We start from the raw sequence: 23,753 nt of genomic DNA, 5'->3' as shown, positions 1-23,753 counted from the left end.
ACTTAAGGGTCAACCAGCTTCAAATCCCAATTCTTTCTCCTCAGGCTCTGTATCAACTGCCTTTAGATCCTTTCTTCATGGTACCTTTATCTCCATGGTATCTAATCTGAATACTGTACTGAAAAGACACATCAGAGCTTTTGTAAAGAACAAGCTCCCAAATAGTATCCCTAACACTCTCCCTCCCGAAATACATACTCATTTGTATAATTTCTTTCTCTGACTTGAAATTCGAATTTAGTACATCTTCAATAAAGAGTCAATGGCAAAGAGGAAGGAGGCCCCTGGATCAACTGGCTGGGTATGGGGAATTCAGCTCCAGCCCAAATCAGCAAAATATATGGAGTCACAGACAATGGAAGAAAGGTGAAAAACAGATTCTCCTGGGGCAGCTGCCAGATCAGTTCCAATAGAAAACTGCCAGATCGGTTCCAATAGAAAACTGCGCGGTGGCTCACACCTGTAATTCCAGTACTTTGGGAGGCCAAGGTGGGTGGATCACAAGGTCAAGAGATTGAGACCATCCCGGCCAACCAACATGGTGAAACCCTGTCTCTACTGAAAACCACAAAAATTAGCTGAGCGTGGTGGCTGTGCCTGTAATCCCAGCTACTCGGAGGAGCCGAGGCAGGAGATAAGCAGACCAGGAGGCAGGAGGTTGCAGTGAGGCCAAGATGGTGCCACGCCAAGCCAGGCGACAGAGTGGGGACTCCATCTCAAAAAAAAAAAAAAAAAAGAAAAGAGAAAAGAAAAAAGAAAAGAAAAGAAAAAGAAAAGAAAAGAAAAGAAAAGAAAAGAAAAGAAAACTGCCAGACGAATCCACAAAGTCAGCGCCTCTTTCCACGAAACAGTGTGCTTTCCCTAAGGGCCCAAGGATTTGTCACAGGCTCAGTTCAGCTCACATCTTGCCTCTTGGGAGCCCAATCCTGAGGCTTTGGAGACAGGTGGACTGTGACCTGTAATATTCTATCTAATTGTACAATTCTGTCTTCAGAGGAAAGAAATCCCAGCTGGGCCCTCCAGGCAATCAGTCTAAAAGTCCTAAAAATATAGCCCAAATTACCCTAGATGTCTTATTTCTATAGCATAGATTTTTTGCCAGGAACATTGCATTCGGGCTGTAATTCTGAACTTATTCCACATCTGTAACAGTCCTGCTGGAAAAATCTCTTTTCTAATCACTAGGCTGTGCTTTCAGTGACACTGTCACTTTCCAAGTACTCACAATCTAAAATCACTTTTTATCTCATCTTCGCCACCAGCTCCCAAGCCTAAAGAAGGTTTTTAACAGTCTTCGTCTCCTGTAGCTCAAAAATTTCCTTTCCTATTTAGTGCCTTTGGCAGATTTTTGTAAAGTGATTTTGGTCTCTCCTCCCTGCTTCCCTTTGTCATTTTCCCCTTCTCACCTGCAGCCTGCTTTCTGAAGCTCAGGTTAAAACTACATTAAACAACAGGGTTAACAAAGAAAGAAGGCTGGAAGACTCCTGAGCTCCATACATCTGTATCCCAATAATCCATCTTTCTTTCATCTTAATGAGCTTCCTGCTTTTGTTAACTTTGGGTTCCACTTGAGCCCATGAGCTTCAGAAGGTAGACAATGTGACAAATCCTCCAGTGGACTCTCAGAGGGAATGAACGGCTTCCATTAAAATCCAAATGTGAAACTGTCACAACACCTTTCGATGGAGTGCATACTCCAGACATGGCACCCCTCATGTTGAGCCCCTACCACGTGGCAGGTATGATTCCTGGAGCTGATTCTTTGGAATGGTCAAAAAGACAGGCACCGTCCCTAGGCTCATGAAGCCCACACTTCAGAAGATAAGATGGACAAGAAAATTAAGCAGTACACCTGCTGATTTCAGATAACAGTAAGGACCATGAAGAAAATAAAAAGAGTAAAGACAAATACAACTTTAGGGAATGCTCAAGAAAGTTCTCTAAAATTAAGATAATGAAGCAATGATCTGAATGCCAAGAACAAGCCAGACAAAGAGAAGGACATTTTAAGAGAAATAATAACAAATGCAAAGACCCTAAGACATACATGAACATGATGAGTTCACGGTATGGAAAGAAAAACCCCTCCTCCACCTTGGCTTACATATAAGGAAGAAAGGGAGAGGGGAGAGGCTGGAGACCAGGGAGGAGAACTACACAGAGGCCAGATCACATGAAGTCTCATTGGTCATGATAAAGTATTTTTACTTATTCTACATGTATTAGAAGCCATTAGAAGGTTTAAGGAAAGAAGCGATACGATCTGATTTCAAGTTGATACCATTTACACACAATTTTAAAAAACAACAATCTATTATACAGGAAAATAAAGTGGATCATTGGTTATGCTGCGCTGAGAGTGTGGGTTCTAACTGCAAAGAGGCACAAAGAGGTATTTTTTAGGGCAACAGAAATGTTCTGTCTTGATTGTAGTAATGGTTATATGGGTATATACATCTGTCAAAATTCATTGAACTATACTCTTAAAATTGCAGGTATGTGTATTTTACCTCAAAACAAAGTTGATTTTTTAAAAAATGGTCCCATTGGCTGCTGTCTAGAGAAGGGACTGCCAAGTAAAAGTGGGAGGACCAGTTAGAAGCCTGTCGCTGTGGATCAGGTGAGCAACGATGCTGGCTTGGATTGAGGCAGTCCCAGTAGTGATAGGGAAGTAAGTTGATACTACATTTATATTTTGGAAGTACAACAATAAGAGTTTCTGACACTGGGTTAGGGGTGAAGCAGGGAATACCTTGCTAAGTGCTTAAAAGCCATTTTTAGTGGTTCATTTCTGATGCCAGAGTCCCCAGGCAAGCCCATTTAGGTGACATGGTTAATTCTCATAATTCTCTCTCATAGGCGTTTAATCTCCAAACTGTGGAGTAGAGACCAGCTTAAGGAAGTGGCATATCCCACGCATCTTTGGTTAAGCAGCACTATGCTCCAACTTGCTATAGCTGAACTAGGAAGGTGATCCTGTTTTTTTAAAATGCCACTGAACTGTGCCTTGCATAGAGTAGGTATTCAATAATAGTTGCTACATTTACTTACTCTGTCACTGCCATTACTATAACAACTGGCCTTTTCCCCCTGTAAGTTGCCAGTAATAAGGATAGAAGCTGAGTGGGAAGCTGAATTTTAGACTGCTTCCCTGATGCACAGTGACAACTGTGATATTCTCTGCAACTAATAAGGTCAAGCTATGGCTGCTGGCATCTTCTCAACTAGGAGGGTGACCCGCCTACAGCTGTGAGAGATGAACCTGCAAAGTGACTGTCCAGACTTTACAGGATGGAAGGAAGCAAGCTGAGTGCAGATAACATCAAAGTCAGAACTGCATGAAGAGTGTGAACAACTATATACGTGTAATTCATACACACACACCCCCATCCCCTACAAGCCCTTCTTACTCAGATGAAGTGGTCCTCCCTCTAGGCTTACACAATCATCTCTCCTTTTTCTAAATTTAGACACAACTTCTGAAGTGTTTTACAGACACTGATAGTATTAATAATGTTCGCAATTTACAATTTGTCTCTTCCTCACCTCCTTCTGCATTCACTCAGTACTTATCTGTGTGTCAAAATTGGGGCAGGCATCAGAGCTACTAAGAGGAATGAGATGTGACTCTGCAGTCTTCCATTTATTAATCTAGTCACATTCAAGTAGCCAAGTAGACTGCAAACTCCTTGAAAGCAAGATTCATCTTTGATCCTCCTTTTGGATGCCATCATATATCAAATATATAAATAAATTCCTATGAATCTATACACTGCCCAAATGTAAGGCAATTAAAAGGAAGCCATACTTTAAAGTAGGGGTCAGCAAACCCTTGTAAAGGGCCAGGTAATAAATATCAGGCTTTTTTCATGATACAGAAAATAAATACATTGGCCTTTGTTCACCAAACAGTCTCTCTCATGACTACTCAATTCTGCCTTTGTACAGTGAAAGCAGCCATCGACAATACGTGAATGAATAAGCATGACTGTGTTCTAATAAAACCCTATTTAGAAAAACAAGTGGTGGGCCATATTTTTCCCACAGGCTATAGTTTGCCAACTTCAACTTTACAGAATAAGACAAAAATGAACAGAACATATTGTAAAGAATACCAATAAGGGTATAAATCAGTGGTTCTTACCTTTTTTGAGTCATAAACTCCTCTGAAAATATGATTAAACATCTCCACAGGAAAATACACCTACACGACTCTGCATTCAGTTCATCAACTCTACAGCTGAATTTATGTATCATTAGTTCTGTAACAGGTTACTCATGAGCAAGTAGGTTGTTCGGGGTATATTATCACCAGGGATAGAAACTGTCCTATTCTCCCTCAAACTACCATTTGAGGCCCTCATCAGAACTTGGGCAGGAACCAAGGATCCTGGAAGGGCACAAGAAACTGCCCACGTTCTCCTATCTCTCTGGCACATCACATTAGGCAGTGCTGTGAGTTTTCTATACCCTTTGCCTTCACGCCCCTCCCCACTCCCTTTTGTTCATGAACTGAGCAAAAGTCCCAGAACTATCCTCATCCTCTCTTAAATATCCATTTCTGTCCCTCTACTGTGTGAGGCATTCTGCTTCAATATGAAGACTCACCAGCAAGCAGTGCACGGGGTCCCCCCTTAGATCCGTGTCCGGTGCCTGCAGCAAACGCCAGTCTCTGCCTTTGTTGTATGTGATGAAAGTCTTCACTTGGTTGTCAATCTTCTTGTTAGCCAAGAACATTCCCTTTATCCCTGCTACCTGGGAAAAATTGACATGGCTGAAAAATACATCAATGTGAGAAGCGATATATTTGTTTACTTAAAAAAAAGAAGGCTGTCAAAGTCAGCTGAGAGCACTTATCTTGGAGGAAAGAAAGGTTGGTGATGGGGGAAGGAGGTGACACTCAAGGTATAATGACTTCCCAGGCTTCTGGACAAACAACAACAGATTGGTGATCCTTATCATATGGGGGTCACAATAAGAGTTTGATAGCGACTTCTTATTACCCCTAACATAGGCTGACAGGAGCCTGCAGTTGCCAAGAGATAAATTCTCATGGTTTCAGCTCTGTTGCTTGGTAAGTAATAATAAATAAATAGGGGTTACTTTTATTGTATGCTAGTGTAGCACCCAGAATCTCAAATACTTGATCTCACTTAATCCTTAAAACAGTCCTCTTTGGTATCGTTTATTCCATTTCACAGATGAAGAAAGCTCAGGCTCATCCAAATAAAGTGACTTGCCTAAGGTCACACTGCCCAAAGGAACACAGTAAGTATCAGACTCAGGATTATCAACTCACAACTCTGTGGCTTCACAGCTTATGCTCTTAATGCCTACCTCAATTATCAAGCTATCTGCAGGCTAGGGCAATTAAAGCTCCTGATCCAATTACTGTTGCTTTATTTCTGTGTAAGATCTCTCTGTTAAGCCACCAGAATGCACTGAATATAAGAGGACAGCTTTTAAATTTAAATAAATGGTGGTTTTCCTAAATCATCAAATACTCCCTACTTTGTTTTTAAAATACCGTTGTTCTCAGCCTAAACAGATGCTCTTAATTATTTGCCTCTGAAATGACTGTCTCTTCTCTTCTATATGTTAAGTAAGAAGTAATCATTAGTAAGTTGTCAAAATCTTGCAAAAGCAAATAATTGTGCATTATATTTTTCTTGTGTTTTGGAGTTTATCAAACACATTCATGCACATTTTACCCTGCTTGAAATTGTAATTGTAACAACCCAGGAGAACAGGAGGACAGTGAGGAAAAGGACTGAAACATGTTGAGTAATGCATTCCAACGCTGCATGTACATTACCTCATTTAATACTCAGAATAACCATGGAATAATTATCATTAGCCACATTTTGAGGATGAGAAAATAGACACTTTGACTTGGTGGCTTTCGGGAACACACCTAGGGAGTAAGTGAGCAGGCTAACAAGCATATTTAAACCTACTTAACTTGGGCCCTTTACAACATGAAAAATTTTTAAGCAGAATAGTGAGGCAATAGCTGTCACCTCTTCAGACTTCGCCAAACGCCAAGCACTATGTCCAGTATTTTATTTATAAAACCTCTAATACTTACTACAAACCTGCACCTGCAGCTTTTACCCCAATTCTACAGATGAAGAAACTGAGATCACACAAAGTTGAGATTCACACCCAAATCTGCCTGACTTCAAATACAGCTTGAATCTGTCAATTCTAAGAGGTTGGGTTTCAATCGATAGAAGACACACATTTTTCCTTTGCTTTTGACAGTCAGACCTCATTAGTGTGTACCTGCTGATCTGGCATCTGGGATAATTTACAGTTGGGCCACATTTGTACTTTTTTGAAACAAGTATGTTAAACAACTAAATGGTATAAATGAGTTGTGGAGAGGAATACTTTGAACTATTACACTCAGGAAACACGGTGCATTCTGGGCAATCAATAGCAGCCAGAACAATTTCTTGTGCATTGTCTAACCTCAACAAATGTGGAAGGCATAAACTCCAGGAGCACTCTACCTCCCAACAGCAGTGCGTTAATTACAAATAATATTTAGTAATTCACTGCACCAGCTCCGCAAGGGCTGCCCACCAGGGAACTCCATATTGGTTTTGCATATGTTCAAGAAGCTGTTACATACTTAAATATGAATATACTGCCAGTTCTTTAAAAAATTAAATTACGTAAATCACAATTTCACAAACTCATACTGGTCTTTCCTCTATACCATTCCCAGGAATAAGAAATGACCCTGTCTTAACCATTCAGCACTCAAGAGGGTGACAATAAGTGCAGAAGGAATAAAAATGTTACCTATTTCAGTAGTTTCATTGCCCATTTTCCTTCCTGCCCTCTCCCTCTTCTGGCAAGGGTGCCAGCGCCGGGTTATGCATGTTTGGGAGCTGGTTCATTTGATTTGCAGAAGTGGCGACTTTATTGGCCCCCAACTGCTTGGCATTATCAAATGCCACTTGAGCAAAGCGCTGTGCTTTGTAATTCATCTCTGGCAGCTTGGCCTTCAGGTTTATTTTGAGGAATAAAAACTTGGCAAAGTAAAGGGAATGTGTATCAACACAGGATAGAGCTGGAGAGGGTCTGCTTATCGCTTATTTTCCTCTTGCAGCCAAGGCACTTTATCCATTTAAGGTAGGATTTTTTTGTTTTGTTATTTTCTTTTGCTGCTTTGGCCTGGTCTGCAAAGGTAGTCAGCCCTAGTCTTAGGTTTTTGTGCTATTCACTGTTCCTTTCACTCTGAGCTTGAGAAATCCATCTTTCTGTGTGTCTCACGGAAACCCCTAGGCATGCACGAGCCACTTTCTTCCAGTGCTCTATTCTAAGGTCTCATCCTATGTTTCCTGGAACCTCTACCCTCTCACTGTAGGATTTCAGATATCAACGGGACTAATACCAAGCATGAGTGCCCCAAATGTGGAATGTGCGTGGGTGTACATGTGTGTACCTGCCTATGCATGTAGTATATGTCTCTCTCTGTGTGAGTGTAGGGTCTGAGGTTCCACTGAGAATGAGGGGGCATGTTTATGTTTCTAGATAACCTCTCTGTATCCACACTGCATGCATATTTATGGAATAGAGTGGAGCTGAGGGATGGGGTACGGTGGGGTAAAGCAGTATTTCCTGCGGAAGCCATGTCTTCCCATAGACACAGAATTTCTGATGACGAAACTCTCATGGGAATGGTACATCCCACTGCTGGAAGTCTGTCCTCCTTTGGGAGAAGAATTGTTGCCTTTACTGCCCGTCTGAATTCTGTATAAAGATCTTTAAGAATTCTGAGTGTGCTGGAAAGCTACTTTAGTCTTTGCTTCTCATATGGAGAAATGTGCTACCAGATATCTCAAAAGTAATTAACAGTTATTTCTTATTTAATATAAGTCAAGATATCATTTTAATTAGACTTTAAATATGAAGTGTTACAGCTCAAACCTTAATTCTAACACAAAGTACATTGGTGCATTTCCTGTTGCCAACATGATGGTCTCAGAACACTTTCTTCCCTTCTCTTATCTGACTCTCTTTGTTCACAAAGGTTACCCCCAACTCCCTTGGACAGCCTCCTGATATGCCTCTACCCATTCATCCCTCAAGATTCAGCTCATAAACCTTTTCCAGAAACCAGAATCTCTTTTCATCCTGATTATCCCGACACTTATTCTCTGTTCTTTAATTTGTCTCTCATACAGATGGTACCTGTATCTTGGCTGTCAACAACTGTGGGATCTTCCTATGGGACTCAATCTTCCCGTAAACATCTCTAGCACTCCTTATACTCTTTATCATATATTAATTCCAATTTTGTCATCCCCTGTGACCTCTCACATTATGGTCTCCTACTCTAACACAACCTTCAGATTGTCATTCACTCTACCAAGCTACTCTTTAAAATTAGTAATAGTAAAGTAACTTTCTACAAAGAACCCTGGTTTTTGTTTGTTTGTTTGAAACAGGGTCTCTCCCTGGCACCTAAGCTGGAGAGCAGTGGTGTGACCACAGCTCACTGCAGCCACGACCTCCTGGGCTCAAGCGATCCTCCCACCTCAGCCTTCCAAGTAGCTAGGACAACAGTTGCACGCCACCATGCCCAGTTAATTTTGGGGGTTTTGTTTGTTTGTTTGTTTTGTTTTGTTTTGGGTAGAGATAGGGTTTTATCACATTGCCCAGGCTGGTCTCAAACTCCTGGGCTCAAGCAAGCCACCTGCCCCGGCCTCCCAAAGTGCTGGGATTACAGGTGTGAGCCACCGCGCCAGCCCCTGTCTTTGTTCCTACTGAAATAGGCAGTGAGCGTTCTGCATTAGAAGGTGCGACACCCAAGCCTCTGGTAACCATGACCGGGGAGAAGATGCGAGGAGGAGAAACGGGGAGTGACTACTAATGGTTGTGGAGCTTCTGTACTGGATGATGAAAATGGCCTAAAATTGTGGTGGTGGCTGCACAGCTCTGTGAACATACTAGAAACCATTGGATTTTACATTTTAAGTGGATAAATTGTACGATATGTGAATTATATTTTAATAAAGCTGTTTTGGAGGAAAGATATCACAATAATGGCAACCCAAATGTATTGATTATTAAATTTCAGGTACCAGAGGTTGAACATCCCTAATCTAAAAATCCAAAATGCTCCAAAACTTAGAATGTTTTAGCACTGACATGATGCCATAAGTGAAACATTCTACACCTAATCATATGTGATGGGTCACAGGCAAAACACAATCAAAACTCTAAAGAAAGGAAAAATATGTAAGGTGATGAATAATCTCAAGTACACTAATATGTTATTTACTAATTATATAAATTACATTATTATATATACCCTGAAAATGTGTGCCTATTATGTACCAATAAAACATAAAAAATAAATTTCTAGAATACAAAAACTTTCCTGCACAAAATTATTAAACATATTATTTAAAATTAACTTCAGGCTATGTGATAAGGTGTGTATGAAACATAAATTAATCCTGTGTGTATACTTGGGTCCCAGTTCCAATATATCTCATTATATATATGTGAATATTCCAAAATCCAAAAATATCTAAAATCTGAAACCCTATTGGTCCCAAGCATTTCAGATAAGGTATCCTCAACCTGTACATGAAAGGCTTTGCAAACAGGAACTTGTGAATATCTGCATGCATTAGAGTTCATATTATCCTCATTTACAGATGAGAAAACTGAAGTTCAGATGTGGCTAATCACTTGCCTAAGGTCATCCCCCTGGAGAATCTTAGATCTGGACTCCGAGTCAGTCTGTCTAACTACAGAGTCTATCTACACCCTTAGGCCTGTGGCTATACTGCCTCTTTGAACTTCTCCTTTTATCCTAGAGAAATATCGCATCAGAATGTTCTACTCAAATAAATTGTATTTTATTCAGTCATTAGTACATTTACTCTAGTCATTCAGTAAATATTTTCTGAGCATCTACTAAGTATCATACGATCTGCTAGGCACTTGCAGATATAATACGTAGAATATCTCAACAACTACATTTTTTGAGAGTTAGAATGTGCTAGGTGCTGGGAATTTCTCCCGTGTTTTTTAGGTTTACTTTCTGGATGGTTCTGTCCTGTTCTTAAGGGAATCAGGAATCTTCTTATAGACATCTCTAGTACTCCTTATACTCTTTATCATAAATTAATTCAAAGGAACTCATGTATTTGTGTAAGAAAACCCTTTGTAAGCTCCGTGCAGAGGCTAAGTTGGGAAGACTCCTGTGCAGGTGTTTTTGCTTATTTCTGCCTTGAATGCTGACTAAAAGATGAATACTACCACCCTCTCAGTCTCAGATTTAAATTACAAATCCTAAGTGCCAAAATTTGAAAAAAAAAATTAAAAAGATGAAACAACAACTGTGGCAAGAAAGAGAACATATTCATGCCCACAATTTCTTTGGGCTTTGTGGATGGGATATTTTTCTCTTCTCAAGAGAGGATAGCAGGAAGGAGAGACATGAGGCCAGGGGTGCCTTCACAATCAGGGAAACCATTGGCCAAGAAAAACCTAAATGTTCTTTCCTTCTCTGTTGCCCCAAGCAAAAAGCACTCTCCTCCTCAAACAGCACTCTCCTCCTCAAGAGACAGTAGCCTGAAATAATAGGACATTCTTTTATTTTATTATTATTATTCTTATTACTATTATTATTATTATTTTTTGAGGAGGAGTCTCGCTCTGTCGCCCAGGCTGGCACCATCTCGGCTCACTGGAACCTCCACCTCAAGGGTTCAAGTGATTCTCCTGCCTCAGCTTCCCAAGTAGCTGGGACTTCACCACACTCAGCTAATTTCTGTATCTTTAGTAGAGACAGGGTTTTGCCGTGTTGACTAGGCTGGTCTCACACTCTTAGCCTCCGGTGATCCTTCTGCCTCCACCTCCTAAAGTGCTGCGATTACAGGCGTGAGCCACTGCACCTGGCCAATAGTACATTCAATATCCTGTAATAAACGTATCTTCAATAGGAGAGCATTTTTCTTCCCTACCTCCTAACCTAGATTGTAAGAGGCAGTCTTTCTCCAAGAAATCAAGGTGTATGCTATATTATTATAACCGTTGAGTTTTCTCTTTTAAAGAGAGGATACAGAAGACACTGTGTGTAACAGAACATGCCCTGGTCACTGGCTGTCCTTCATGACACCCACCAGGGCTCACTCATGTATGCACACATTCTTGTGTATTCTGAATTTGTCAGCCAAGTGGCTTCACTCCCAACACAACCCTTTGCATTCAGCTGGGGTGAACTGTCATTGTCTATTAAGCCAAAGTGCTCTTCATCATCATTAATTAATATTCCCTTCCCAAAGGAGAGAAGGTGTCATCCAAACCTGTCAGGCTCCCTCTCATCATCCACACTACACAAATACATCAGGCATCACTCTTCTCAGATACACTCAGCACATTTCTTTTGCTCTGGCCACCACCAGACATGCAGTCTTCTGTTCCCCAACCCACACGATGCCACTGGAACATTCATTCTATTCAGGTGTGATAGAGTTTTAGGACACTTGTTTCCAGGCTGTTCTTACACAAATACATCCACCCGACAAGACTGCGAGCCATGTGTCAATATGGCCTGAACTTAGCTGTAACTCAGCACTTGGTACTAAAGGCGCTGCATAGATAGGTCTCAGGCAATCAAACTTCTGATTCTCTTTACATTGACTTTCATCATTTTCTTCTTCCAGTCTTCTGTTTTCAACTGGTATGCAAAGTCTAACTCTATTTACCCTGCCCTTCTATGTTCTTCAGTCTTAATGCTCGTATCACAACCAAATACGAGCCCAGATGCGGATCCTTCAGGGAAAACATGACAGTCTATAGTTGAGAGTTTGCATACTCTAGGGTTTAGGTCCTAACTCTGCCACTTACCATCTTTGGGGGCTTGCAAAAGTTGCTGTATTCTCTCTGCCTGCATTTACTTATATTTGAAGTGAAAGTGACAACAGTTCCTACATCATAAAGTTAATGTATGCATTGAATGAGATCGTTACGGAAGGTTTTTTACACCATGCCTGGCACAAAGTGGCCCAAAATATTAGACATTATTAATATCAACAAAATCCATTTCTAGTATTTTTGTTCTGAGGCCAACTTTCTTGTCTCATTTCTTGGCTCTCTTGAATGGAGTCCAATTCACACTGATGGAAAATTCTGGTATTTCAATAACTAAACCATATAAGGCTGTACCCCCAACACTTTGTCTCTAGCATTTCTCTCTCTCATTCCATATACACACATAGTTCTAGGGTAGAGAACACAGAATCTGTATCCAGGTTCCAACGTATGTGCAAACAAAATACTTAATTTTAATGAGCACAGTGCTTCCTTCTGCATTTTTTACAAAGACCCATCAGCAGTGCATATCCGTGACGCACAGACCCATCTACATGTTTATACATTATACAGTTCACCTCTGCTAAAATAGCCTGAAGAGCTCACAAATGCAGGAATAGCACATAATTGGCATGCAAAAGCAAACAAAGAACAAAGGCCATCCTCCTCAGTCACCCCAAATGTGAGCAGACATGCACTCCATGTATGCTGTCTCTGTAACCCCCACCTCATGTGTTGCTCATCTTTGCTCCTTAGTAATTCATTTATGGATTTTCTTACTTCTCATTTATCTCTAAGCTCTCATCATTCATTACAATTCTACTGGGAAATTCATGCTGGATGGCTTTCAGCTTCCTGCTAGCCAGAACAATCAGATTTAAGGGAACATTTGTGCCAGGCTCCGTGTCAGCCAATATTCTTTCTATCTAGGTAATCAGCAGATACGGCACTGCCGTTCTGATCACATCAATTTCAATTCAAGTTGCCGTGAACTGTCAGGCTAATAAAACAAAGACTCCTCTCTCCCAGCCCCAGGATGCAGAGCACCTTTACACAATACAGTCATACCACTGCTCAAAATGATGATAATAAGAGCCAGCAGTTTCCCTACAGATAGTCAACTGCAAAAGAGGCACAAAGGGGAAGCACAAGATTAACAAAGCAATGTTTGGCATGTCCAGAGGTCGCCTTGTTTCCTCTTTTCATTCCATACCTGTTACTGATGTTTGAATTCAGAAAACTAGTCATGAAAAGAGTTGCAAATAACAAGACATTGCAAAGTCATTCCTGTCTAAACTTGTCATTTTTTCATCATCAAGGGACCAATTAAAATGGTTTTTATTTCTGGCAGCAAACAAAATTTATCCAGAGAATCAATTCCATATTGACTCAAAAAGAGGGAAGAGGATAATCAGGAAGGGGAAGATGGAACCTGAAAGTCAGAACATGTTTTTGGGAGATCAAGGATAGAATGAGGGCCAGGAAAGAAAACTGGGTGATTAAGCTTGGGCAGTTGCTTTGACTTCATGCCAGTGAATGCTCAGAGCATGCTCAGTGTTGAGTCAAGGCAAGAAAATGCATGACATTTCAACAAAACACACTTCAAGTTAAAATGTTCATAGTCTATTGTTTATAGTCTATTTACCAATGAAAAAGAAATGTGGTAATTTACACTTGTTTATAAGAAGACAACTACTGTAATCCCAGCACTTTGGGAGGCCAAGGCAGGCGGATCACAAGGTCAGGAGTTTGAGACCAGCCTGGCCAATATGGTGAAACCCTGTCTCTACTAAAAATACAAAAATTAGCTGGGCGTGGTGGTGGGAGTCCCAGCGACTCAGGAGGCTGAGGCAGGAGAATAGCTTGAACTCAGGAGGCAGAGGTTGCAGTGAGCCGAGATCGTGTCACTGTACTCCAGCCCGGGTGACAGAGCGAGACTCCATATCAAAAGAAAAGAAAAAAAAAGACAACTACTTGATATGAAGAATGTCGTATGGCTGCACTAATTGCAATATGGGAAGATGTAGGAATCCGAAATAATAAAAATGTTTTGGGCATTTAAACAATGTGGGTAGATGTTAAGGCTATGAGAGTAGAACACTGCAGTGGTGCTTGAACACACTGGAACATAATATTAATGATGCTATCTATAATTTGTTGAGCATTATTGTATTTTAAGCACTGTGCTCCGTGCTTTGAAAGGATTAATTCATTTAATCCTCAGAAAAATCACATCTAGTAGGTATCATATTTATCTCCATATTTTAAGCAAGGAAACTGTGGCTCAGAAGTTACTGGATTTGTCTCAAGAATACATACAAGTGGCATTGCTAGGATTTAAGCTTAGGCAACCTAAATCCAAAATCTGTACTCTAAATTAAATTTTATTCAACATGAAGTTGAAACTAAGTCATCACAATATGTAAATTTCTTCTAGAATACAGTTTGAGGTTGTCATACATGATACTGTATTTATCTGAAACATGGGCAGAAGAAGAAGTGGAAAACCTTGTGAAAGTATGAAAAAGTTTGCAGTAGAATTTTCTAAACATATACATATAAACTAGACCCTATGCTAGTCTGCCATAATTTATATTACAAATACCTGGGCTCTAACTTTGGCATACAGTTTACTAATATGCTTTTATACATACATAAAAGTTTAGATACTAGAAAAAAATCACTAAGAACCTCTGAAGGAGGAGGAAGATAGAACACATTGAAAGGGATTACAATGACAGGTTAAAATTTCTTAAGTGAAGTTAGTTTCTTTCATACTAGATATATCCTTACTTCTTAGACAAACAACCTCTTGACTCACTGCGCTTATTCTTGACTAAATGATAGTGTCATTATGACTGTACATATCTGAATCCATTTTAGATTTTTTTTTTAGATAGAATATAGGTATATTGTTGCACTTCCCAAATTCTGAATGTTTTCAAATGGCTTATTATAACCTATTATAAATCTTTCGTAGTGCATGATAAGACTGACGAATGGATAAAATCCATCCCAAGGCAGCAGTTTTCTTTCTAGCTAACTGTGCCTTCAATGGCAATTAAAGCATTGGTATTTATCATGAAAGCTAACCAATCCAACATACATGATTTTCTTTTGAATCTTAGCCATCTTGAGAAACAAAGAGTCTGCTAAGCTCTGTTCTTGTTGTAGTAGTTGTTTATTTTATTTTTCTGGATTTAGGAGACAGACACCTGCTAATCTTATCTCACTCTCTGGCCCTGTGAGAAAAAGGCCATTAGCCAAGGGAGCTTATTTAACCAGAAAGGTCTTCAAGTCCAAATGAAGCGTCTTCTGACTGGATGCAGGAGACCTGATCCCCTTCATTCTTTCTTCTGAGAGACAAGGGAGTGCCATCCATCATCCCTTTACTCACGGCCCTGTCTGCCTTTCAAAACTATGTCCAAACATCGCATGCAGGCCACTCTCGTCAAACCCTGTAATTGGCTGCCTCCCCAGACATTCCGCAAGTCCGCTAAGCCTTCATGTCCTGTGGAGTTTGTCAAAAAAGAATCTCTCCCAGAATCCCTCCCAGAGATGTTCTGTGGATTGCAAATTAACTAATAAAAATGTTCTGCAAATCTCTCCATTTCCCAAGAGAAATGAGGCCACATAAGGAACTGTATTAAAATGACCAGGAAAAGAGTCCATGCGGGGCTTCCATCAGCCAGCTGGGCATTGCTGTGGCTTAGGACCACATATGCCTCGTGACATACCTCATAGAGGTCGATCATGATGTTGCCCTCAGGGCCTCTGCTGCTCTGGACATTCTCCAAGGCCAGGGTGAAGTAGACACCACGTGTGTCTGAGATGTAGAGGTTGTACGTGTCATTCTGGTTCCATTCTTGGACCGCTGCGAACACCTGATTCTCATCGGTGCTGATAACATGCATATCCTGTGAAAAGACACAAGGTCGTGAAGAGGGAAGAAGAGTTTTACACGTTAACCTGGCAGGCATCCAAAGAGTGTGGCATCAAATGAGGAATACCAGAATGAGTACTTTAATAGAAGGTAGCTTCCTTTTGCATATATGAGAAATAATAATTAGTTAAGCATTAATCATATATTTCCTTTGTCACTTGTAGGGTTAGGCAATAAAGTCATTAAAAAATAGGATGGAGGGATGTTTGATAGATCAGTTTTAAATGCCTCATTACATAATTTGAAAAATACTTTCTTAAATATGTATGATTTGGAGAATCAAGCACCCTGATATTTTTGCCAAGCACAAATATGATACTTGCTCAGAAGGCATATATGGGGCAGACATGAGGAAAAGCTGGAGGGACAGAGAGAAAATAGACAAACCCTGCATCTCTCAGCATGGCTCATGGACCAGCAGCAAGGACATCACCTGTAAGCTTGTTAAACACATAGAACCTTGGGCCTCACCTGGTGAATGGAAATCTGCATTTTAGTAAGATTGCTAAATAATTACCATGCATATTAAAGTTTGAAAAGCACTGCCCTAAGGTTCAGCAACCCCCAGCCAGTCTCCTCTACCCTCCGCCCTAAGAAAATATTCACCAGGGAAACCCAAAGTACTAATCCTCCTGTTAATGTGTTCAAAGACTTAGCAGCTTATCAAAACCTAAACTGAGAGGTTCTGCAGGAATCCTCCAGTGAAAAAGGGCAAAAGATAGTCTGCATAACTGACGATGTTTTCAGATCCTGGTGGTCCTGGAAGACAGAATTAAAGCAAAGGCAGCATGGAGGCAGTGAGCAAATGCCCCCGGGGTGGGAATTTCAAATTCTTTTCCTCCATTCGTAACTCTAGAGAAGAACAATGGAAGCTACCACAGTCCGAAGCTTGCTGACTCAGACCAAAGCCTGCTTTCTTCTTTAGGGGATGTCTGTTAATATGTTCTTGGCTGCATTTTACCCTTTGCTCAAGACAGGAGACATAAAACAACTTCCAAAAACCAAAAATTAAAGCTAAGTAACCAAAACAAAACAAAAAAAAACAAAGATTGCATATAACCACAAAGGTAGAAGAACAACGTAGAACAATTCTTGTTTTTGGCATTGCTTAGTACTCTAATCTTTCCAGATGCACCATACTCTATTTTTGAAAAGCTTTAGGAGATCTGGCAATCTTCCTGTTAACAATTCCAGTGCAGGGAAATTCTACCTAACTACTAACCTAAATTTCTCATTGTCATGTATGCCCATGTTCTCAATTAAGCAGCATTTCAGCTCTGACTCTGCTCTAGATGTTTAGGCACAAGATTCCCTCTCCTCTTTACCCTTTATCACAGTAAACTCGATCCCAGAGGGAGAAGTCCATATCCAAAGAGCTTTATATTCCTCACCTCTACTCAGGCTCAATATGACATACTCGAGTTTGGTAACATTTTTGTAGAAAGAACCCCAACTGGAGAGGCCAACAAATGAATCCTGCCCATTAATTTAATGTGTGCTTCTATCCACTGAATGTCTATTTACATTTCTCCTGGTAATTACAGCTCTCTCTAGGTATCTGCAGGGGGATTGGTTCCACAACTGTCCTCAGATACCAAAATCCACAGAAGTTGAAATTTCTTATATAAAGTGGTATAAGATCTGCATGTAATCTATGCACATCCTCCTGTACACTTTCAATCATCCCTGGATTACTTACAATACCTAATACGATGTAAAGGCTATGTAAACAGTTGTATCATTTATTTAATTCGTATTACTTTTTATTATATATTTTTTAATATTTTCAATCTGATGCAGAACCTGAGGACATGCAGGTCCAACTGCACGGATTGATGTGTTTTGAAAAACAGCCGCATTCCTCTCAGGTATATTTCTATATTTCATCTAAACATTTTTCTGCTTTCTTCTACCAGCAGCACAACAAATGAGCTTTTAGAACTGGCATTCAGAATATTCCATTTCTCTGGCAACAGCAACTGAATAGGTGATGGGCAGGTGACCCACATAAAGTCAATATGACATGTTTCTAGAATGACTGTGGAGTCATTAGGGAGAGACAAAATTAGTATCTCACTATTGGTTTGTAAGCAGTAAGAATAAAAGAGAAAATTCCACATCTGCTGGAGACATATCTTGGAGGTAAAGGATGAAACCAATCCTTATGAAAACAGGGTCAGAGGATGGAGAGAGATGGCCCAATCCTGTGACATTTTTTGATCCCTAAATGTGGACATTTAAGCAGCTGATCCCACTGCCAGACTTTTCAGTTAAAGAAGACAGTCTAGCAAAGTGACTGAAGAATGGACTTTCGAGTAAAACTACCTGAGTTCAGATCTTGGCTGTATAACTTAGCCACGTGAACTTGGACACTCTGTGTCTTATAATTTCAACCTGCAAAATAGAGACAAGGATAGTAGGTTCCCCATGGAGTGGTGAGGATGAAATCCATTAATAAGTGTTAAGCACTTCTAATAGTGTCTGGCACTTAGCATATGCTCTAGGTATGTTAGCTACTCTCAGTTAAGTGAGCCCTTACATCCCTTTCGTTGATTAATCCAGGTTCATTTGGCCTTTCTGTTTACTGCAAATACTCAAGTCCTAACTACATACACGAGAAGAAGTGGTTCACCCAAGTGTCTTTGTTGTTGTTTAAAATAAAATTTTAAATTCTTTGAACTGGGAGAAGCTACACCCAAGTGTTTGGTTTCTTTCTAATGGAGAGAGATGTCTGTGGAAATTAGCTCCAGAGCTGTTCCTGCATTGATGACCAAACCTTCCATGGCTCTCCATCCTATAGGGCAAAGACCTAAATCCTTACCTTGACATTGAGAAGCATCAAACAACTGTTCCCAATTCATCTTCCCTTCCTTGTCAGTAAGATGCAGCATAATCCCTGAAGCCAAGTTAAAATATTTCAACAATAACCTGACCGCATAGCTAATTCCCACTTCTGTGATTTACAGTGAATTTCTGCACTGGTGAACCTCTGAGTCTCACAATAGATATTTGATTAAATAATCCTATGCTGGAAGAGTAAAGTGCATCACCTGTACTGGTCACTTCTCCCAAGCCTTTATTTTGTAGATTTGGAAAGGAAAACACAGATGCACCAAATATTGTGGTCTAGGTCACTTAGAGAACTAATCACACAATGATAACAGATTAAAATGACCATCTCTAGATATGGGCTGAGTTCCAATCCTTCCTTTGTTTCATATAATTATGTTGAACAGCCATTTTCAAATGATATTGGTCTTAAACATTTTAATTGAAAAGTTTAAAATATTTATATAGCAACTTTTTTCTCCTTCCCTAAACCCTGTTTCTATTGGGAAAAATGTGCTTTTTCTCCCAATGTGGCACTTTATGTTGAATATTTAACCAAATCACAGAATTTGAGAGCAACTGTGATCTTACAGATTTTGTATTGAAGCATTTCTAAAGTCTGTTCCGTAGGACAACAATGTTGTAGGCCGGGCACGGTGGCTCAAGCCTGTAATCCCAGCACTTTGGGAGGCCAAGACGGGCGGATCACGAGGTCAGGAGATCGAGACCATCCTGGCTAACACGGTGAAACCCCGTCTCTACTAAAACAATACAAAAAACTAGCCGGGCAAGGTGGCGAGCGCCTGTAGTCCCAGCTACTCGGGAGGCTGAGGCAGGAGAATGGCGTAAACCCGGGAGGCGGAGCTTGCAGTGAGCAGAGATCCGGCCACCGCACTCCAGCCTGGGTGACAGAGGGAGACTCTGTCTCAAAAAAAAAACAAAAACAAAAAACAAACAAACAAAAAAAACAATGTTGTTAGGATTTTAGAAGACTTGAAAATTTTCAAGTTTCAAGTTTGGAAAACTTGAAAAATGTTTTACCACTTTAAAACGGTAAAACATTTTAATTAACAGTGAATTAAAGAGCTTTCTTGCTCATTGGACATTCTAAACCTTCAACATACCAGCGAGCTACTGTTACTCTCTAGGCAAGAAACACAGAATGGAGTTTCTTTCTTTTTTCAGACATATTTGACCACACCACCAAATTCTCAGGAAGGATTACTAAGGACATTTTATTCTAAGTAACACACATGAGAAAATATTGTTGTGAATCTAAGCTCCTTATTTAAAAAAAAAAAAAAAATGAAGAAAAGAGGCATTGACAAACCAGCCCAAGGTTTCAAAGCAAGTTAGTGACAGATCTGGGTCCCTAATCCAGGTCTCCTGCTGCAAATAAAGCAGCCTTCACATCACCTGCATCTTGGTCCACATCGATCTTCCACCATGGAGACAACTAGATCCATACTAATAATAATATTACCTTGCTTTTATAGAGTATCTGTCCTCCAAAATGCTCAAAGCACTTTCGTATGTATTGCCTCATTTATCTCACCTGAGTAGCTCAGAATGGGTTCCGAGCAAGTTAAGGAAGACTGTCACTACGTTTGCCTGTCTGGAGGGCCACGTGCTCTTAACGGCAACGGCAATATTAAAATCTCCCTACCGCCTATCATTCTTTACTATTATATTATTAAACATTTTTTTGAGCACAGCTCGGGGTGACTATGATCTTTCAGGAGCTGATACAATGGTAGTGGGTGATTAAAGAAAATTGAGCATAAAAGTGCTGGTTTGTCTCGATTCCTTCGGTCGGCATGAAGCGTTGTTCATTTCCAGTTGCACCAGCCCTGACTCTGACAGAAGGCCATGAAATACATGCACCTTTGTCGCAGACCACTCCACCCAAGCTGGGGTTTCTTTTCGAAGGTATAATGGGATTATAATAAAGAATCTCATTGCCTTAAATAATAAACACCCACCTGGATCAAATAATACATTCGTTTGCTGTACTAGCCCCTATTTTTTCTGGTAACAAGCTAAATTAATCACTGCATTCTACCCTCAGAACCCAGATGAGACTGAGTAATGGAACATGATCTTCTGGGAGAACAGGAGGAAGAAGACAGACGTAAATTCGGGTTCAAAGTAAAACGTTTTCCTTCCATATTGGCTAGATGCCACTAGGGGCAACTGTCAGCAATGATCTGTGAGATGGCTATGAACAAGCAATGCAAAGTATCTGTTTCCCCAACCTCCAGCAATGACTCTACAAACGTTTCTTTGATTTTAAAGTATGATTCCTGGGGCTCCTTAAGTCAATGGGATTTTCTTCTTAATGCTCCTGACAGTATATGGAATTTTGAGGAGGTGATGATGCTATGTTTTAATAACAGAAGCTATAAATTTACCTTCAAGGTAAGAAAGTATAATATAAAAAATACACTACCTTGAGAGCCAGGAGACTTGAGTTCTAGCCTCAGTTATGCTACAAATAGCATTTGATTTCGACCGAAATTTATGTCACTTAAAGAGTTTATACCCCGCTAGGCGCGGTGGCTCACACCTGTAATCCCAGCACCTTGGGAGGCTGAGGCAGGTGGATCATAAGGTCAGGAGTTCAAGACCAGCCGGATCAATATGGTGAAACCCTGTCTCTACTAAAAATACAAAAATTAGCCAGGCTTGGTGGCATGCGCCTGTAGTCCCAGCTACTCGGGAGGCTGAAGCAGGAGAATCGCTTGAACCCAGGAGGCAGAGGTTGCAGTGAGCCAAGATTATGCCACTGCACTCCAGCCTGGGTGACACAGCGAGATTCCATCTCAAAACAAACAAACAAACAAACAAACAAAAAACAGTTTATTCCCAAGAGTACACATAAGATGAGGATATGGTCTCCATTTCCACATCCCTCTTGAACAGCAGCAGCATGTCATTGCATTGAGGATAATTCTTTTTTTTAAGGTGCAAATCCTGCAAGTCAACTACTTCATTTATTAGTCAATCAAAGAAACAACAATTTATTTCAATGCTCAAGAGGAAAAGAAAAAAGAAAAACCCGGCACTGTTGTATTTATTGAGTTAACACGTTCATTTCTGACAAACCTTCCCAAGAGATTATCAGGGGTAATTTGAACAACATTCAGTTTTCCTTTTACATAGTGATGTTATCCAATTCTTATCTAAGGCACAACTTCAATGTTGTAAATTCGTGTTTTATTGGAAAAAAAAGAAAAACACTTAAGCCAAATCAAGAACAAGAACTTAAATGTATCCAGACACAGACATACATACAGTTCCGGATAACTACCACAGTCATCAATCGCTCAGCAGCTGAAAATAACAACTACAAGCATAGCTATAGTTCTTTGGAGTTAATAGTGCAACTCAATGTGTGTTATTACCTCTAATGGACTGAGGCTTACAGCCCACCTTTCACTATGTTAGGGTTAGGGTAGGGTGGTAGCCAAGAGAGAGAATTCAGCCTGGAGAAGCCAGAATAATCTGTCACCACTAGCTCTCCCGGGAGAGGAGGTCTGCTGTGCCCTTGTGTTATGTCTATTATATGACTTCCTGGGCAGCTATCTGGTGTTGGTTCAAGTCAACATACTACAAAGTCATGGATGAAAATATAAGAGAAAGAGGCATGGAAACTCAATTAAAAAAAAAAAAAGTTATGTATGTTCTTTGTACAACCCAAAGTCTTCCAAGTTGAGCTAGAACTCTATTTAAACCTGCAGAGTCCCTTTCTTATAGCCACATACATCTCCCTTGCTCTAAGATTAAGGCACAATACATTTACAGTTCCTAGTCACTTCAAATACATCACAATGGCAGCAAGATCGCAAACACACAGCTTTGAGCTCCCAAGTCAGTTTGACCTCCACTAGGTGGCGCTCCATATTAACGCAGTTCTTCAGCACCTTCTGGAAAGACAGCCTGGTGCTGTCAACAGTTGAGGGTCTTTAACTTTTGCTTGTCTCTGTCTTCCAAAGGGTATGCCTTTGGGAAAGTCTAAAAAATTAGCTGCGCCTCAGAACTCTAAAGACAACCAGTCACATAAGTTTACAGAGAGCTGATTGGCTGAGAGAGAAAGCAAAGGCTGGTGCCACGTCACAGCATCGCCGCTCAGTAAACAACTGATAATCAAACCAGACAGAAATGGATTGCAGCTGTTGCACTGATACATAACACATCCAAAAAATATTTTCTGTCTTGTTAGAAAACCAATACAAACGGCTTGAAAATCTTTACTACTGAAAATCAAATCAATTATTAAAATTCTTATGAATGCTCCTATAGCAACAATCCCAGAGAGAGAGAGAGAAGAAAGAGAAAAAGAGAAAGTAAGATGAAAGAGAGAGAAAAAGAAAGAGAAAAGGAGAAAGATGAAAGAAAAGAAAGAATGAGAAAGGAAACAAAGAAAGAAAGAGAAAGAAAAGAGAAGAGAAAAGAAAAAAGAAAAAGAAAAGAGAGAGAGAGAGAAAGGAAGGGAGGGAGGAAATAAGAGAAGGATAATAAGAATGGTCAAAAAGACAGCAGGCAGAGCAAACGTGGGAAACAGAGATAAGAGATGTAAATAAAACATGACTATGAGAGGTTGAAAGAGTCCTTGGGAAAGGGATGGAGGCTGGCTTCTGTGAATGAGAGTCAAGAGTGAAATGAAGAAAGTGATCTAGGCCATACCTTGGGCAAAGCATATTTCGGAAGCTTCATTTGGGCAAACGCATTCCTTCGGTAAGACACGTAGTAATGTGGCCGCCCTCCTGATGTCAGCTGGATCATAAAAACAAGATTGTAAGAAGCTCAAGCTATGATGACAGACACAGGTCACAGAACAGCGACCTGAATGGAAGGAGGTAGTTTCCAACACAACAAATGGCATTAATGTCTACTGCAGACACGTGTAAAGAATTGGCATTCAGTTCAAACACAACTTATAAGGAGTATGTGAGCTGGTCAGAGGCCCAAACTGAATCTACTGGACAAAAATACAATTCTTAAATTTGCACTGTGGCTCAGATGCCAGAAAACATTTTGAGTTATTTTTTTCAAATGATACTAACCTTGGCGTACACTGGCTGATTGCCATCACCAGCCCAGGTCTCTAGACCCAAGTCTATGACCCTACAAGTAG

The 23,753-nt window shown here is 40.3% G+C and overlaps 1 protein-coding gene across 3 annotated transcripts in view; it reads right to left on the bottom strand.

Moving 5' to 3' along the window:
* SORCS1 (sortilin related VPS10 domain containing receptor 1) overlaps positions 1-23,753 on the bottom strand; it is a 594,356-nt gene that overhangs the window by 113,492 nt on the left and 457,111 nt on the right. For all 3 annotated transcript variants that reach the window (XM_009215327.3, XM_003904235.4, XM_009215326.3), the window contains exons 8-10: positions 23,303-23,392; positions 15,582-15,761; positions 4,609-4,755 (exon numbers count right to left, since the gene is read on the bottom strand). In XM_009215327.3, coding sequence (XP_009213591.2) covers positions 4,609-4,755; positions 15,582-15,761; positions 23,303-23,392 — 417 coding nt within the window. The remainder of the gene's footprint in view (positions 1-4,608; positions 4,756-15,581; positions 15,762-23,302; positions 23,393-23,753) is intronic.

Source organism: Papio anubis, chromosome 11 (assembly GCF_008728515.1).
Source record: "Papio anubis isolate 15944 chromosome 11, Panubis1.0, whole genome shotgun sequence".
In the NCBI taxonomy this organism is placed as follows: Eukaryota; Metazoa; Chordata; class Mammalia; order Primates; family Cercopithecidae; genus Papio; species Papio anubis.
The sequence above is the reverse complement of the archived record's forward strand: the minus strand, read 5'-3'. Positions and strand labels throughout refer to the sequence as shown.